We start from the raw sequence: 19,221 nt of genomic DNA, 5'->3' as shown, positions 1-19,221 counted from the left end.
GTGAATATGTGACTTACAACACACACAGTTTAGATCAGAGTGGTGCTGGAAAAGCACAGCAGGTCAGGTAGCATCCAAGGAGCAGGAAAATCGACGTTTCAGGCAAAAGCCCTCCATCAGGAATAGAGGCAGGAAGCCTCCAGAGTGGAGAGGTAAATGGAGGGGGGGGGTAGCTTACAACACACATAGCGAAGTGACACTGTGAACCCCTTGAATTACTTAGATTACTTACAGTGTGAAAACAGGTCCTTCGGCCCAACAAGTCCAAACCGACCCGCAGAAGCACAACCCACCCGTACATTTACCCCTTCATCTAACACTACGGGCAATTTAGCATGGCCAGTTCACCTGACCTGCACATCTTTGGACTGTGGGAGGAAACCGGAGCACCCGGAGGAAACCCACGCAGACACAGGGAGAATGTGCTAACACCACACACACACAGTCACCTGAGGCGGGAATTGAACCCGGGTCTCTGGCGCTGTGAGGCAGCAGTGCTAACCACTGTGCCACGGTGCCACCCACAGTTGTTAATGTAATTGTTTAGCAAGTGTTCTCCATATCAAAGGTTGGACATTATGTTCTGAATTTCGTAAGAATGGGCTGGTTGTATGGCCAGTACTCTGCCCATTATGAGCAGCTGAAGGACATGCTGTTTGATACAATCTGCCATTCATTTAGGAAGTGTATCCCACATACCTGGCATCACCCCAGGACTGAATATGTACATATTTCCTATTTTTGTAGCAGGCAGAATGACTGTTTGACTGTGGGGCAGCATCCTGTGTGACGAGTGCTGGTCTTGTTGCAACAGGTGACTGACTTCACCTGTTGCTGGAATTTTGAGACACCTTAAATTCCAAAGTAATCTGGTGTGTACTGGGCACTCTTCAGCACAGGAAGTAACGTGTTGGGTACGTTCAGGAATTTGCTCAGTATGCAACAAGCTATGATCTGATTGGAGTAGCTATTATCCCACAGGTAAATGCAACCTGCACCCTCATCTCACACAGTATAAATTGTTGTTCCCTTTGAAGTTTGATATTCTTGAAGTGCTGTGATGAGTGCCAAATGAAAAGGTTTGAACCATATTTTTTTTTTCTGTAATACTCAAAACAATTATTGTTTTACTGCTTTCGAGGGTATATCAGAAGGCTGCTTCAAATTAATCATTTAAATTGGATTCTTCCTTCAGCTCTTGGATTGGCCCAGCTGTGGGTGCCAATTCTACATTCATCAGCTATTTTAGTGATTTGTTAAGCTAACAATAATTGCATTGAATGTACTGAGTTTTTGACCATGCCCCTTTCTTGCTGTTAGCTATTTGCGCATGTCAAATGTTCAAATTCCTTGCTGATTCACCTTCATGGTCAAAGTATTGTACTTTTTTTTTTAGAAAAGCACTATGTTTATAAAGTATAATGAGAAAATAGTGTTTTTTTTTAAAAGTTAATTTACTGTTTACAGAATAACCTCACTTCATACAATTTGTATCTTTCGAAATGCAGGAAAGAGTGCAGTAAAGAGAAGAGAGCAGAATTGATGAAAGAATTGCAGAAGTTGGTCCATGGAAACATTAAAAATGTACGGCTATTTCCAACTTCTGTTTTCAACCTTTTGGTTTTAAGTCTATTTCGTGTGTAAAAAGTGACTTCAATTCAAATTTCAATGTCGCCCCAATATTGAAAATGTTTTTTTAATTGGTGTTTTGAGTGTTCCAGTCAATAACCTATGAATCACATCATTCATTTCTTTCAGTTAGGATGAAAAGTGAAGTTTACTTCCCCTTCATTAACAGAATAATACACTATTTTTCACATTTATATAACATTTTGTCCTTTTTAAGAGGAAAAGGTTTCTCTAAGTGGTGCCTGAGGCATTGTGCAGATTCTGAGCATATCTATCACATTTTAGCTTTAACACTAGCATATGCTGAAATTTAAAAATACAGATGGGCAGTTACTTCATGCTGTTTTTCATTACCTTGCCTAGGAATTGGAAGTTTTCCATCTGGCAAACTTGTCATCAAATTGCATTTAAATTCTAATTTGTAGACTGCCTTGCTGCCTTTTGGGCAAATTAAGCACAGCTCCAACTTGCTATTCTCCTGTTTATAAACAATGTGTCATTTGACTTGTTGTGAGTACGATCACAGGAAACCCAGTTGCATGATTTCTAAGATGTCTTTAAGCATTGGATTATTAACTTGATACAAAAATGCTCTTGAAAGTGTTGCTGGGGATTGTGTCGCCTGAATTTATCTCACCGAATCTGTAATTCCTTGTGGTTAAAGAAGCAGCAGATTTTGAATTTCTGGTGAATTGTATTTTACCATTTTGCCAGATTGCTTTTGCACACGATTCTGCTCGAGTTATCCAGTGTTATGTTCAGTTTGGAGATGAAAAACAAAGACAAGAGGTCTTTGAGGAATTGAAAGGTACCTAAATTCTTTGTAAGCTGCTCATTACATTGAGAAAAGATATTGTTTAAATGCTTCCTTTTGGTTGACATTGATTTGTGTTTTATTTACAGAGCATTTGGTTAGTTTAAGCAAATCCAAATATGGCAGACATATTGTAAAAAAAATTCTGATGTATGGGTAAGTAGAACGTTTAGATTCCTGAAGGCAGGAATGCACAGTATTTATGTAACTTGTTGGATTTATAACACACTAAATCATCTGCTAAATTGTTCTTCATGACAGCTTTATCCTTGTGGCTTAAATTTTGTCAGGGCTAAAATCCTAAACTGCCTCTCATTTGGGAATAGGGTTAGGATTACAAGATTGCTGAGCTTGGCTTGTATGTGCTGCATTGTGGAATGAAAGAATGTAAGTGCTATACCTGTGATTTTCTTGTTGAGCATGGAGTTTCAGATATTGTATCATGTGAACATGGGACATTCCTGAGTGGAGGCCATGACGTAGCAAACATCTATCTAAGGGCAAGCCCTCTGCTCCTTTCTTCACACTTCATGTTCTTAACTGTTTCCCTTCAGTGACTCATAGAAGCCTCATGTTTTCAATTTCAAATTGTTTAACATTCAGTCATTGTCCCTCTACCTCTTTCTAGTCTTCAAGTAACTCCATCACGTTATTTTGCTTTAGAATATTGCCACTCTGAACACTTGGAAGTTTTTGATATGCATTAACAATCTGTCCTTCTACACTAGAGATGTTTGGCATGTGTGGGTGTGCTCCTCTCTTTTCTCTCGCGTGCTCTCTCTCACGCTCTCTCTCTCGCTCTCTCTCTCGCTCTCTCTCTCGCTCTCTCTCTCGCTCTCTCTCTCGCTCTCTCTCTCGCTCTCTCTCTCGCTCTCTCTCTCGCTCTCTCTCTCGCGCTCTCTCTCGCGCTCTCTCTCGCGCTCTCTCACGCTCTCTCTCACGCTCTCTCTCTCTCTCTCTCTCTCTCTCTAAAATGCAAAACGGGCCATTGGAATGTTTTAAAGGCAAGTCAGATAGAAGGTCAGGAATCTCTGCAAAACTAATGGAAGTCGATGGCTAAAAACACGAATGAAGATAAACATAGGAACAGGAGGAGGAGGAGGCCATTCAGCCCCTCCAGCCTGTTCCACCATTCAGTAAGATCATGGCTGATCTGTGGCCCAACTCCAAATGCTTGCCTTTGGCCAATATTTCCTTAACATCTTTGCTTAGCTGAAGTTTATCTCTCTCAGATTTTAAACAACCAACTCATCAAACATCAACTGACATTTGTGGAATAGAGTTCCGAGCTACTACCACCTTTTTGTGTAAAAATGCTTTCTGGCATCTCCCCTGAACAGTCGGGCCCTAATTTTTAGACTGTGCCCCCAAGCTCTAGAATCCCCGACCAGTGGAAATTGTTAATGTTTATTGACCCTGTCTCTTACTGATAATGTCATGAAGACTTCAACCAGATTTCCCCTTAACCTTTCTAAGTTCTTTGCGCACAGTTGAGGTCACCACATTACCAGAAAGATGTGGATGCTTTGGAGAGAGTGAAAAAAGGTTCACCAGGATGTTGCCTGGTATGGGGGATTTCAGCTTATGAAGAAAGGTCGGATAGACTGGGTTTGTTTTCACCTGATAGAAGTTTATAAGATTGTGAATGGCATGGATAGAGTGGAACATATCAGACTTTTTCCCAGGGCGGAGGGGTCAATTACTAGGGGACACAGGTTCAAGGGGGGGGGAGTTTAAAAGAAGTGTGCGAGGTATATTTTTCACACAAAGGGTGATGAGTTCCCGGATTGCACTACTAGAGGAGGTGTTAGAAGCAAAGCCAGTAGCAGCATTTAAAAAGCGCCTGAAAAAATACACAAATAGGAAGGGAATAGAGGGATATGGATCCTGTAAGTGAAGACCGTTTTAGTATGGAAGGGCAAAATGTGTCAGCGCAGGCTTGAAGGGATGAAGTGCCTTTTCCTGTGCTGTTTTGCTCTTTGTTCTAGAGCAAACAAGCAACAAATGAAAAGAAAAAAGACAGACTGAGTAAGAGATATTTTAATGGGAAATCAGTATAGAGAATAGGTAGAACTTCAAAGAAAGAAGGAAAGGCAGGCACCTTTTATGAGAAAAGTCAGAAATTGATGAAAGGAAGGGGACGCAAACGAGCTGAAAGAGGAATCGGTAGCAGAGGTAATATGCCTCTTATAGAAATTGAATAAAATAATAAGTGGAAAGAGTACATCAAGACCTGTATGACACAGATGGCAAACCAACAGAACTAGAATAAGGCAAAAAAAGCATTTCCCAGGATGGTTTAGGACATAATCTTCTGGAGTGGGAAGTAAGTGAAAGCAAAAGAAGCAGGAGGATGTGATGGAATACCTGCAGAAATGATAGATGGGGTTTGGAGCCGAAAGCCTATAGTTCTGGTCTTGTCATAGCTTTTCTGTTTGCTTTATTGATACTGGGGTAATCCTTTTGCTTCTTAAAATGATCTCTTCATTTTGTGGAAGCTAAAAAGGGGAAGTATTCAGCATTGGATGCCAGTTCTCTCTCTGCATCAAATATGTACAGAGATCAGTGAAACTACAGGTAAAGTGGGTGGAGTTTATTATTGATTAACATCTAACAAATTCTTGAGTGCACTTAGATGAGCTGTTAATTTTTCTTTATGGGTATCTGCCAAATATTAATTTTTATAATGCTTGCTTTGATTTTGAGCAGTAGTGAAATTATTCTAAGTGTGAACTTATTAAATAAAATCTTTTGTTGCTATGCAACTTATTACTCTAAATAGATTTCATGTGGGATTTATTTTTGCCAGAACCAAGCAGCAAGTAGCAGAAATAATCAAAAGTTTTAAAGGTGAAGTGAAAAAAATGTTACGACATTCTGAGGCATCAGCAATTGTGGAATATGCGTACAATGACAAAGCGATATTAGAACAGAGGAAAATGCTAACAGAGGAACTTTATGGAAACATGTTCATGATTTGCAAGGTAATTTTTAACACTTGTATTTGAGTCCAGAAAAAAAGGTTTTGTTGTGTCTTTGTCAATTTTAACCATTTTTATTTCTATACTGTAACTGAAATAAATATTAATACAAATGTGATAAATTGCCAATGAGAGGATCGACACTTGCATTAACTCAAATAGTCACACACGCTATTTTAACAACCTTTTGAAGTGTTTCCAATTACCTGCTGCACGGTGGCTCTGTGGTTAGCACTGCTGCCTCACAGCATCAGGGACCCAGGTTCAATTCCACCCCCTGGCGAGTGTCTGTGTGGTGTTTGTACATTCTCCCCGTGTCTGTGTGGATTACCTCTGGGCTGCTCCAGTTTCCGTCCATAGTACAAAGATTTTCAGGTTAGGTGGATTGACCATGTCAAATTGACCCAGAGTGTACAGGGATGTGCAGGCTAGATGGAATAGCCATAAGAAAAGTGGGGTTACGGGGATGGGATCTGGGAGAGATGCTGTTCGGAGCGTCGGTGTGGACTTGGTGGGTTGAATGGCCTGCTTCTACATTGTAGGGATCCAATGATTCTTTTTTTTTTCTCCTTTTATATGCAAAAATTATTACTCTAATTTTGAACTACATTTTTCCTTCCCTCCATTCTAGTCTAGTTCGAAATATTACAGTTGAATATTTCCTTCTGACTGTGTCCTTTTGATTTTGTAGTTGAGGGTGATCAATCTGAACTGAATAAAATCTGACCAGTTCCGCTTTCAGTTTTTAAGCACCATGCTTGGAAAGGGGTAGTTGCAAGACAATGCACACCATAGGAAGGAAGCTGTCATTTCTAACAACCTTCGTAATGTTGCTGTGTTCATGTATCAAATTAAATAGTTTATTCATTTCAAAATGAAAAAATGTTAATAGAATCATAGAGCTGTACAGTACGGATACAGACCATTCAGTCCAACTCGTCCATGCTAACCAGGTATCCTAACCTAATCTAGTCCTATTTGCCAGCACTTGGCCCATATCCCTTGCTATTCATATACCCAAGCAGATGCCTTTTAAATGCTGTAATTGTACCAGTCTCCACCACTTCTTCTGGCACCTCATGCCATATATGCACCACCGTCTGCGTGAAAATGTTGCCCCTTAGGTCCCTTTTATATCTTTCCCCTCTCACCCTAAACCTATGCCCTCTAGTTCTGGACTTCCCCCAAACCAGGGAAAAGACTTTGTCTGTTTATCCTCTTCATGCCCTTCCTGATTTTGTAAACCTCTATAAGGTCACCCCTCAGCCTCTAACGGTCCGGGGAAAACAGCCCCAGCCTGTTCAGCCTCTCCCTGTAACTAAAATCCTCCAAACCTGGCGACATTCTTGTAAATCTTTTCTGAATCCTTTCAAGATTCACAACATCCTTCCGATAGGAAGGAGACCAGAATTGCATGCAATATTCCAACAGTGGCCTAACCATAGTCCTGTACAGCCGCAACATGACCTCCCAACTCCTATCGGCAATGTTCTTGCTAATAAAGGGAAGCATATCAAATGCCATCTTCACTATCCTATCTGGGTTAGGTTTGTTCACTGAGCTGGAAGGTTCATTTTCAGATGTTCTGTCACTTGCTAACTATCCTATCTACCTGTGACTCTACTGCACTCCAAGGTCTCTTCATTCAGCAACACTCTCTAGGACCTTAACATTAAGCATATAAGTTGTGCACTGATTTGCTTTTCCAAAATGCAGCACCTCACATTTACCTAAATTAAACTCCATCTGCCACTCCTTAGCCCATTGACCCATCTGGGAGAAAGTGAGTACTGCAGATGCTGGAGTACCAGTGTTGGAAAAACGCAGCAGACCAGGCAGCATCCGAGGAGCAAGAGAATCGACGTTTCGGGCATAAGCCCTTCTTCAGGAATTTCCCCAAAACGTCGATTCTGCTGTGTTTTTCCAGCAGATCAAGATCCCATTGCAATCTGAGGTAACCTCCTTCGCTGTCCACTACCCCTCCAATTTTGGTGTCATCTGCAAACTTACTAACTTCTTTGGTGATTTCGGATTATAGATCATGTATGGGCAGACCCTAACCATTCATTTCAACTGAGCTGTATCAGTGTTTGTACATCACTTAAGCCTCCTCTCATGTTTCCTCCTTTAAACGTACCACTGTATCCTATTCTTTCCCCTCATGTGTTTGCCTAATTTCCACTCATCTACACCTATAATGTGTACTTCAACTGCTCCCTGTGGTAGCAAGTTCCCACAATCTCGCCATCCTTTAGCTGGAAAAATTTCTTTTCAACTTCCTATTTGATTATTTTACTGTTGTAGTTTAGATGTTGATTATCCAAATGTCTGAAAACTGAAAAGACCTAAAAACCAAAAACTTTATCAGAAGCAGACTTGTCGAGACACTGCCTTCTGACCCTTTGGAACAGAAATCTAGCTAGCCCTGAATGGATCTCAAAGCGAAGTTTATTTTCTAAAGTGCTGCACTCTGTGTCTACAGGTTCCTTCAGGCACTTTGAAAAAAAGTTTCAAAGTTAAGCAAAGTTTTTTCCAAGGGGCCTGAACAGACTAGTAAACCCTTTATCTGAAATCCCGTTGTTCCCAAGGTTTTCAGGTGAGGGATTCCTGACCAGTGTAGTATATCCTTATGTTGATGATCTCTAGTTACGTTTTGCACCACAGCAGCAAACATTGTGTGTCAATGCTATCAAAATTTTAAAAAGTTTTATTCAGCACCCTCAGTTGATTTTTGTTTACCATTTGTCTATATATCATTTCTGATCTTATCTGCACTCTGCCCAGCGTCTTGAGGGAAAACTTGGCAAATGCGCAAATTCATGCAGAGTCAGTGCTTTGGAACTTCTACCTGACCCAAACGTGTATCTTTCAGGAGCTGGACTGGATAATCAGGGCCATTAATGTCAATGCTGTATGTTTGAACATGCTATTTAAACTCCCTCCTCAACCCACATTTTTAGAGCTAATTAAAACATTTATACTGTTTCTGCCACGTTACAGAATTCCAACAGTCCAAGGAAATATTGCTTCACCTTGCAGTGACACCCACACCTTCTGAAAGAATAGAAAAAACTTAATTATCAACATACAACCTGATCGACCTCCTGCCTCCCCCCTCCCCCCACTTTAATTTTAGAGTTTTCATTTTAGACTTAATAGACTATAATTGCTATTGTACAACAAAATGTAGTAAAGACAGTGTAGGTTTAGATGAAAAGTATCTATGTGCTCCAAAAGAGATGATGTGGTGCATAACAATAATGTGATAGAGACTTCTGAGACTTGGCTTTGTCCTATCAGTTTCCAGCACATTGAGTTAATCTTATTATTGAGTGTCTTCCACATACAACCAGGCATCAGTGATGCTGTACAAAGAAGTTGCAATGTAGTTAATGTGTAGCATGTCAGTATAATATGATTTTAGAACATGCTTTTAAAAGTTTTTCTTTTATCAGTATTTGGAATGAATTGTACCATTTGTGTTTCTTTTATTTACTAGTCTGTATTTTGTCCAACATTGGACAAAGTTCTGGAATTCAATCCTGACAAACGAGAAAGTATAATGGGAGAAATGAAAGAAATCCTCACTCCTATGGCACAGAAGTAAGAAAACTATTGGTGACTTTATAACATATTGAGTCTTTTAAATTAAAACAAAACAAGTTACCTCATTCCAAATTACTTCCAAACAAAATATATCTCTATTTCAAGTATGTGATTTGATCTTCTGATGCACACGGTTACAATCCTGTACCTCAGTCCTTTAGTCAGCACAAGTCAGATATGAGGAGGGGTGGGGAAAGAGTCATTAACCCTGTAAGGAATTCTGTGTCAAGAAACCCCCTCCAGCCCCTTGTAAACCTGAGCTATTAATTATTTCTCTGATCAGTTTCTGTTCCATTCTTTCTGTTCTGGTCATACCTTTTCATAAAATGCCTTCTTGAATTATTAAGGAATTCTATTCCAGAGCTATTTCACCTTTTAAGTAAAGTAGATTTTTTTTGGCCAGACAACATAATCAAGTCATAGAGATGTACAGCAAGGAAACAGACCCTTTGATCCAACTTGTCCATGCCCAGCAAGTATCCTAAATTAATGTACATCATCCCCATTTTTTTCAGCTTGCTGTAATTTTATTCTATCCCACACCTGGCTTTTATTGGTAGAGGAATCTGGCTTTTATTGGTAGAGGAATTGAGTTCCGGAGCCCTGAGATCATGTTGCAGTTGTATAAGACTCTGGTGCGGCCGCATCTGGAGTATTGTGTGCAGTTTTGGTCGCCATACTATAGGAAGGATGTGGAGGCACTGGAACGGGTGCAGAGGAGGTTTACCAGGATGTTGCCTGGTATGGTAGGAAGATCGTATGAGGAAAGGCTGAGGCACTTGGGGCTGTTTTCATTGGAGAAAAGAAGGTTTAGGGGTGACTTGTTAGAGGTGTACAAGATGATTAGGGGTTTAGATAGGGTTGACCATGAGAACCTTTTTCCACGTATGGAGTCAGCTATTACAAGGGGGCATAGCTTTAAATTAAGGGGGGGTAGGTATAGGACAGATGTTAGGGGTAGATTCTTTACTCAGCGAGTTGTAAGTTCATGGAATGCCCTGCCAGTAGCAGTGGTGGACTCTCCCTCTTTATGGGCATTTAAGCGGGCATTGGATAGGTATATGGAGGATAGTGGGCTAGTGTAGGTTAGGTGGGCTTGGATCGGCGCAACATCGAGGGCCAAAGGGCCTGTACTGCGCTGTATTCTTCTATGTTCTACCTCAAATATGCTGGTTTCTTTTTAATTTCCCTAACTCCAACCCATGTAGAACTTTACCATCTGCATTCTGTCCTACATGAGTTGCACATTTTGTTGTCTCTGAACTTGAAATGAGCTTATTCAGTTTGATTAAATGCCCATAATCAATGTTGCACCTAGTTTTATCATTCAAACAGGGTAAAATACCAAACAAGCTTAATTCTTAGAAACAAGATCTATTGAGAATGCAGTACATTCACTTTGAATTCCTGGGTTGAACTCAGGCCTGTTATAGCACGTTACTGTTTACACATTTCTGTCCTTCAATGCTACAGAGTATTCTTCTTTATAATTGCTTGGTGAAGTAGTGTAGAATGGTGGACCTTTATCAGTTGACCTGGATAAGATGGCATATGTGCTTTGCTTCCTATAGCTATATCATCTAGGTTTTGACATTTGAACACAAAGAACCCATTTTACTCAACTATCTCTTAGTCAAACCGGGAGGCATGCTCCGACGGGGGGCCACGCTCCGACGGGGGGCCACGCTCCGACAGGGGGCCACGCTCCGACAGGGGGCCACGCTCCGACGGGGGGCCACGCTCCGACAGGGGGCCACGCTCCGACAGGGGGCCACGCTCCGACAGGGGGCCACGCCCCGACAGGGGGCCACGCTCCGACGGGGGGCCACGCTCCGACAGGGGGCCACGCTCCGACAGGGGGCCACGCTCCGACGGGGGGCCACGCTCCGACGGGGGGCCACGCTCCGACGGGGGGCCACGCTCCGACGGGGGGCCACGCTCCGACGGGGGGCCACGCTCCGACGGGGGGCCACGCCCCGACGGGGGGCCACGCCCCGACAGGGGGCCACGCCCCGACAGGAGGCATACTCCGACAGGGGGCCTTGCTCCGACAGGGGGGCCTTGCTCCAACAAGGGGGGGGCCTGCTCCAACAAGGGGGGGGCCTTGCTCCAACAAGGGGGGGCCTTGCTCCAACAAGGGGGGGCCTTGCTCCAACAAGGGGGGGCCTTGCTCCAACAAGGGTGGGCCTGCTCCAACAAGGGTGGGCCTGCTCCAACAAGGGGTGGGCCTGCTCCAACAAGGGGGGGGCCTGCTCCAACAAGGGGGGGGCCTGCTCCAACAAGGGTGGGGCCTGCTCCAACAAGGGGGGGCCTGCTCCAACAAGGGGGGGGCCTGCTCCAACAAGGGGGGGGCCTGCTCCAACAAGGAGGCATCTTGCAAAAGGTTATGGAGAAGTGTAACATTAATTGGCTGAATCAGTTGGGAACTGCTTTAAATATGCACATGTTTCTTCTGCTTAACTAACCTGTTGGTGCAGTTTTCATTCGATGTTAATCATATAAATGTAGTTTAATTCACTTTATCTCCTTGGATATCTCTAGAGAAGCAGTAATAAAGCACACGTTGGTACACAAGGCATTCTTGGACTTCTTCACACACTGCCCTGAGAAAATGAGAACGGTAAATGATTTCTCTCTCTATTTTACGTAATTGTTTTAATCTGTTTTGAAGGATTTGTTAACTATTGAACTTTCTAGCTTGTGGATTTAAACCTTTGTGTCTATCATCAAATATATGTATACTTGTGAATCCTTAATTTAGTCCTTTTTGAAACTAACAGAAGATTTCAGGTTGACTTGGTTGAGCTGTAATTAGTAGCTCATTTGACATGCAGCTGAGCTGATATTTTGTTCATGAAAACTATCTATTATTATTGTCTTTGATCAACTGCAATGGCCCTTTTCATCTTGATTATATTATCCTGAAGAAGGGCATGTGCCCGAAACGTCGAATCTTCTGTTCCCTAGATGCTGCCTGACCTGCTGTGCTGTTCCAGCAATAAAGTTTCAGCTATATTTTTTGATAGCCAATTAGAAACTTTAGTTGACTGAGTGTTCACTCTTGAGTTACTCGTTAACGTTGATAATCAAATGAAGCACCTTACTGTGTTAGGAATTCTAGGCACGTATAAGATTTTGTGTGAACTCATAAAGTAATAGTGCCCTAACCAGCAATGCCCACATCACATGCACAAATAAAAAATGTAGTGTACAATACTGAGAACCAAAATTAATAGTTGAACATGTCTGTTCCAGGTGGGAATGCTGACCGTACATAAACCATAAAATCCTAAAAACTGCAGACACTGGAAACCAGAAAAATACAAAAATTGCTGGAAAAACTCAACATACCTGGTAACATCTTTGGAGAGAAAGCAGAGTTAACTGCAGTTCTGCAGAAGAGTCACTGGATCAGACCATTTACTCTGCTTTCTCTCCAAAGATGCTGCTAGATGTGCTGAATTTTTCCAGCAAGTTCTGTTTCTGTTTATGCATAAACCATATTTCAAAAAACAAAAGAGTGCTGTGTGTAGGATGTTGCAAACTGCATGCAGATCAGTGCAAAAGGTCTTGCACAGTGTGTTCAATGAAACACATTGTTTATTTAATCATGGTGAGGTGTGCCACTGCAACAATTCCAAAATATGGATGCCTTGGTGTAGCTTCATTGATTTATTCAAATAATATCAAACCTTTATTCTTTTGTGATACATGAGCATTGTTGACGCAGCCAACGATTGTCGTTAATATTCAACTGCACCTGAACTGAGTAGCTCACTATTTCAGAGGGGAAGTTAAAAGTCAACCACATTGCTGTGGTTCTGGAGTTAAATGGAGGCCAGACCAGAAAAGGATGGCAGCTTTCCTTCAGAGCATTAGAGAACCGACTCGATAGTTTCACAGTCATCGGTACCAAGACCAACTCAATGCACTGGATTTATTCATCGAGTTTAGACTCCACCAGAGACTCTAGTGGGGTTTGAACTGTTGATGCTCGGGTCTGTCTAGATGAAGAGCCTAGTGACATGTACCCCTGTTTGTATGACTCACAGTGGTCGTCTAATGCTTGAAGTTATAATCATCATTCAGTTGTTCAAGGATGGCTTATTCTTGCATGTTAAATTGGTTGTTATTTTATTCTGTTTTCTGGCTAGCCATTGGTGCAGGCAGAGACTGATATTTTGAAGAAACATTTTAAAGTACATTCAAATTATTAATACTAATACAAGCAAAACACTCCAGGAAATAGAAATCTAAAATCAAATGAAGGGAAGTGATGAAAGGCTTGGGAGCATCTGCATAGTGTGAAATGTTTTGTGTCAAAGGCCTTTTCCATCCCACATATGCTTCTAGACCTGCTGAAATTTTATCTCAAATATAAATGTTTTGATTCTGAGCATTGTGTTTGTTGCAATATACTTCAATAAAATGAGCGGGAGAAGGAAAAATAATGAATTTTGGAGTTTGGTTGCTTGATGGATCAAATGAACCTTGAATAAATTTTAATGTAGGTTTGTCCCTTGATGAAACTTCAGCTTTCAGAATAGGTTTCACTTCTGATTTGTTGCTTGTTTGGTCATTATCTTGTTTGTTTCAATTAATGATCGCCAGACTGAAGGATTAATGGTGGTTGTATATACACTGAAGTAATTATCTGAAATTTCTGAATTCAGGAAATGATAGAAGCTGTGCGAGAAGCAGCCATTTATATGGCTCATACACATGATGGAAGCAGAGTGGCAATGCACTGTTTATGGCATGGAACCGCGAAAGTAAGTCAAGAGGAACAGAGCATTTTGCTTTTTTTTAATCATTTGATGTTTATTGTGCAATGTATTTTTTTCAGGAAAGTACCTGGATGAACCCGTAGATAAATAATTGATCGCGTGATTGACAAACCATGCTGAAGAAAATGTTCTAACACCTGAATCTGTACGATAGGAAAACACCTGGATAACTTTAGCTTAACTTCTCCAGTTAGTTTCTTTTTCATATTCAAGAGTGTTTGTTTCTGACCTGATTTTCAATGTTGTTGTAAATAGAAAGGTGTCGAATACTGTTTCATGATTTTTGCATGTAATTCAGTCTCGGAGCTCCCCTTATGCTGAGCTGTTTGCTGTCTTATTCAGGCCAGTCAGATTTCCACTTTGGTTCACAGTTTCTGTGAAAATTGTTGACAGTAGGCAGGATGAAAGTGAGTATTGGTGATGCAATTATAGGGCATGACAAGTAACCTCAATATCCCTTGAATTAGGGAAGGTGTGGTTGTTCACAGTTCTCGCTCCTCATCACTGTGCAGTAATGCCAATAGAGCTGCATACAGATGAATATCACATAAGAACTGTGATGGATGAATAGTCTGTCAATATACTGAAGGTTTCAGCGTGAGATTGGACATTTGGATTCAGTAGAGCACAACTGGCAGCTAATGGCATTTTCAAAAGAAGGATGAAAGTGAGGGATTGGGTGTAAACTAGGTCACAATTAAACAATTTTGTTTGATGCTGTGAAAGAAGCAAATTATAAACTGATCACTTAATTCGGTTTCTGTTTCAATGTAGTTTTTAAACAGATTTCTGTTTTGATTAGTTACTTATACGTAAGAATTCAGTTACAATTCTTTACTAAAAGTTGTTTGTTTTCTTCTTAGGACAGAAAGATTATTGTGAAAACAATGAAGACCTACGTAGAGAAAATTGCCACTGTAAGATGGGATCTGTACTAGTAGCCTTCGGAAATGTCACCAGATTTTTGTTTTTACATTGAGGTAGTAAGGTAGTTAGTGAAGTAAATAACCAATGAAAAGGTGGAGGATCCTCAGCTCAATTTGTTAATACCTTGCATCTCCTGTTGGTTGCTTGAAAGTACCCCACTTCCCATTTGCTGGAAACCTTTCTGATGCTTCCCCTCCAAAGAGTGCCGTAGGCTTTCAGCAGTAAACAGTTTGAATCTCAATGAAGCTTGTAGATCAAACACAGATAAGGTTAGCAGGTGTCTTTTTATATCAGGAATTAGTGCACAATTCATTTATTTATTAGACAGTTAGACCATAAGACATAGGAGTGGAAGTAAGGCCATTCGGCCCATCGAGTCCGCTCCGCCATTCAATCATGGCTGATGCGCATTTCAGCTCCACTTGCCAGCGTTCTCCCCGTAGCCCTTAATTCCTCTAGACAACAAGAATCTATCAATCTCGGCCTTGAAGACATTTAGCGTCCCGGCTTCCACTGCACTCCGTGGCAATGAATTCCACAGGCCCACCACTCTCTGGCTGAAGAAATGTCTCTGCATTTCTGTTCTGAAATGACCCCCTCTAATTCTAAGGCTGTGTCCACGGGTCCTAGTCTCCTCGTCTAACGGAAACAATTTCCTAGCCATGTATTATTTTGTATGTCTCTATTAAGTCTCCCCTTAATCTTCTAAACTCCAACGAATACAATCCCAGTATCCTCAGCCGTTCCTCAAATGTTAGACCTGTCATTCCAGGGATCATCCGTGTGAGTCTCCGCTGGACACGTTCCAGTGCCAGTATGTCCTTCCTGAGGTGTGGGGACCAAAACTGGACACAGTACTCCAAATGGGGCCTAACCAGAGCTTTATAAAGTCTTAGTAGTACATCTCTGCTTTTATATTCCAACCCTCTTGAGATAAGAGACAACATTGCATTCGCTTTCTTAATCACGGACTCAGCCTGCATGTTTACCTTTAGAGAATCCTTGACTAGCACTCCCAGATCCCTTTGTGCTTTGGCTTTATTAATTTTCTCACCATTTAGAAAGTAGTCTATGCTTTTATTCTTTTTGCCAAAGTGCAAGACCTCGCACTTGCTCACGTTAAATTCCATCAGCCATTTCCTGGACCACTCTCCCAACCTGTCTAGATCCTTCTGTAGCCTCCCCACTTCCTCAGTACTACCTGCCTGTCCACCTAACTTCGTATCATCGGCAAACTTCGCTAGAATGCCCCCGGTTCCCTCATCCAAATCATTAATATATAATGCGAACAGCTGTGGCCCCAGCACCGAACCCTGCGGGACACCGCTCGTCACCGGCTGCCATTCTGAAAAAGAACCTTTTATCCCAACTCTCTGCCTTCTGTTAGACAGTCAATCCTCAATCCATCCCAGCAGCTCACCTCGAACACCATGGGCCCTCACCTTGCTCAGCAGCCTCCCGTGTGGCACCTTATCAAAGGCCTTTTGAAAGTCTAGATAGACCACATCCACTGGGTTTCCCTGGTCTAACCTACTTGTTACCTCTTCAAAAAATTCCAGCAGTTGTTAGTTTAATGGTCACAATTACTGAGACTTGTAATTCCAGATAGTATTACTGGAATTTAATTGATTTAAGCCTGGGTTGGAGCATTGAATCAGTTTCTGGATCACTAGTTCAGTGCTATTACCACTACGCCACCATCTTCTTGAAGTATTTTTCCCTAATTTTGCATCTAGTACAGACTCTCAGTATTTTATCAAGCATGGGTGTGGGAGCAGCCTTTGATGACAAGCCCCAGTCATGAGGAGGAACATTGATAGCCGCCTCATTGAAACTTGACATCTTTTAGTCGATTATATCTCTGTTCCTTCACTGTTCCTTCATCAGTTCTACACACTGTGCAACTTTTAGACTCTTCAGCTTTGGATTTATAGTTAATAGTGAAGGAGTAATTACATTGATTCTCTAATCAAAATTTAATTTTAAGAATTAAATTTTCGTACTGCATGAGCTAAGTGTTTGAATGATATTCGCATTTTTAGTAATTTCTTGCATTCTTCGCTTAAATCCGAAGGTCACTGGACAGCAGCATTTGTGTACAACATCTGCAAAGTTGAATTCTGAAACAATAACCTGTGCATGTCCTATAAATTATTTTACAGGGTGAATTTTCCCATTTAGTTCTCATGGCAGCTTTTGACTGTATAGATGACACAAAACTCATGAAACAGATCATTCTAACAGTGAGTATTTGAACTCTTCCAATCCTAGTTGGCAAAGAAGGAAAGATAACTTCAAGGGCTGGTTCAGAACATTGTTTTCAATGGGGGAAATCATTTATATTAACGCAACAAGATGCTGTTTTGATATTTTGGTTAACTTGATGATATTCCCAACCAAAGTTATTTGTATTAGGTATGTGAACGCAGGAATTATGATGACCATCTCTGAATATTGGAATGGCTTGCTCAGGAATATGCTTCACTTCTGATTTTTGCTGAAAGCATTTCTGACATTTCCAATCCAAAGAGAGTCATAGGCTTTGAGCAGCAAACAGTTTGAATCTCAATAAAAACATAAAATATTGTTTTCTGGTTCTGTGCGAAAGGGTATATTTGAAGGTTTTGACTAAAGTGAGTTTTTAATCCTTTCCTACTCAGCAAGAATGGGGACAGTAGTTTCTTTTAATGTTATGCCTGCTATTTAAATAAAATGTATGCAGCTAAAGGTAACGTTGAATTGAAAATCAAATAATCAACTTCTTAAGGTTGTATTAAAAATGTACTTGGAGATTTCAGTAAACCTTGATGGCTTAATTGTTTTATGAGCAAGCCAAAGCTTGAACATTCTCTGTGCATGGGATCTCTCTCCTCTCCTGGCCCCCCTCCACAGTTCCTTCCCAATGGCAATAATTTGTAGTGGAGTATGTGCCAAAAACAATCTGAGAGCACTTTGATCAAGTTGCCACCCTTTATTGAGTGGCAGAATTATCAGAGTTTAGCCCTGTCATTTTCAAGCACACTCTAACAGGTTTATTTGGAAGAATAAGCTTTCAGAGTGCTGATCCTTTGTCACTTAACTAGTGGGGCAGGATCATAGGACACAGAATTTATAGTAAAGTGTACAGTAAATACTGTAAATTCTGTGTCCTATGATCCTGCCCTACTAGCTACCTGACAAAGGAGCAGTGCTCCGAAAGCTTGTATTTAAAATAAACCTGTTGGACTATAACCTGGTGGTGTGTGATTTTTAACTTTGTCTACCCCAGTCCAACATTGGCACCTCCACAACATGATCTTCAAGCATGTATTATTGGATCATATTTATTCATTGTGGAGAATTTCTCTGAACAGCTTTCATCCTCCAATCTCAGCCTGTGGATTGCTAAAGCCTATTAAATTAGTGTGTAACCACTGTTCTTTTTGGGACTTAATTGTCCAAACTGCCAGTGTTCCTGAGCCGTTGCCATACAATATTATTCCACTCATAAAGTACATCTGAATTCAGAGCTCTGTTTTTGCCTGCCACCAGTTGAATTAAATCCCAGTAAAAGTTGCCACCACCAAGAAATATAGAGCAAAGCTGGGGCTATTTTCCCTCAAGTGCCAGAGGCTGAGCAGAGACCTTATAGAAGTTTGTAAAATCATAAGAGCCGAGATAGGGTGAATAGACAAGGTCTTTTTCCCCCGGGGGAGGGGAGTCCAAAACTAGAGGGCATAGGTTTAAAGTGAGAGGGGAAAGATTTAAAAGGCACCTACGGGCCAACTGTTTCACGCAGAAGCTGGTGGGTGTATGGAATGAGCTGGCAGAGGAAGTGGTGGTGGCAGGTACAATTACAACATTTAAAAGGCATCTGGATGGGTACATGAATCGGTAGGATTCAGCGGAATATGGGCCAAATGCTGGCAAATGGGACTAGATTAGGTTGGGATATCTGGTCGGCGTGGACAAGCTGGACTGAAGGGTCTGTTTCCATGCTGTACATCTCAATGTGGCTAAGGCAGGAAAGTGTGAAATGAAATAAAATTTGGACTGAGATTGAGAAAATAACTAACTGATTGCTTTCTGACTAATTTAACATTTGTCTGCGTAACTGGAAACAGAATTAACAGAAGAATTATTCTATTTAATACCTGCAATTCTCTATTCGCAGGAGATCAATGAAGCTTTGCCAAACTTGATCGACAATAAATATGGCAAGAAGGTTTTGGTATATTTACTAAGTCCAAGGGATCCAGCACATACCGTGCCAGAGATTATTAAACTTCTACAACAAGGTGATGGAAACACTCACAGGTCAGATTTGTTTGCATTTTACATGACTGGAATTGTGTTCAGGGATTTGGCTCTTTGAACATAAATGTTAGGACGCTACATTGATTTTGGTGAAAGCAATTCGAACTTCATATAGATTGATGAACAAGCTGGCAGGATTTAAAGCATTGTTTTCTTCATTCACTGCATGAGTCTGCCTATT

The 19,221-nt window shown here is 41.2% G+C and overlaps 1 protein-coding gene across 1 annotated transcript in view; it reads left to right on the top strand.

Moving 5' to 3' along the window:
* pum3 (pumilio RNA-binding family member 3) overlaps positions 1–19,221 on the top strand; it is a 52,430-nt gene that overhangs the window by 13,137 nt on the left and 20,072 nt on the right. Inside the window, exons 5-14 of the mRNA XM_087994392.1 lie at positions 1,509–1,584; positions 2,344–2,437; positions 2,533–2,599; positions 5,253–5,427; positions 8,924–9,027; positions 11,572–11,650; positions 13,704–13,802; positions 14,681–14,734; positions 16,907–16,987; positions 18,898–19,040. Of these exons, the coding sequence (XP_087850518.1) occupies positions 1,509–1,584; positions 2,344–2,437; positions 2,533–2,599; positions 5,253–5,427; positions 8,924–9,027; positions 11,572–11,650; positions 13,704–13,802; positions 14,681–14,734; positions 16,907–16,987; positions 18,898–19,040 (972 nt within the window). The remainder of the gene's footprint in view (positions 1–1,508; positions 1,585–2,343; positions 2,438–2,532; positions 2,600–5,252; positions 5,428–8,923; positions 9,028–11,571; positions 11,651–13,703; positions 13,803–14,680; positions 14,735–16,906; positions 16,988–18,897; positions 19,041–19,221) is intronic.

The sequence above is a fragment of the Chiloscyllium plagiosum genome, unplaced genomic scaffold, assembly GCF_037043375.1.
Source record: "Chiloscyllium plagiosum isolate Xiang-an unplaced genomic scaffold, Cpla_swu_hap1 HiC_scaffold_2, whole genome shotgun sequence".
Classification (NCBI taxonomy): domain Eukaryota; kingdom Metazoa; phylum Chordata; class Chondrichthyes; order Orectolobiformes; family Hemiscylliidae; genus Chiloscyllium; species Chiloscyllium plagiosum.
The sequence above is the reverse complement of the archived record's forward strand: the minus strand, read 5'-3'. Positions and strand labels throughout refer to the sequence as shown.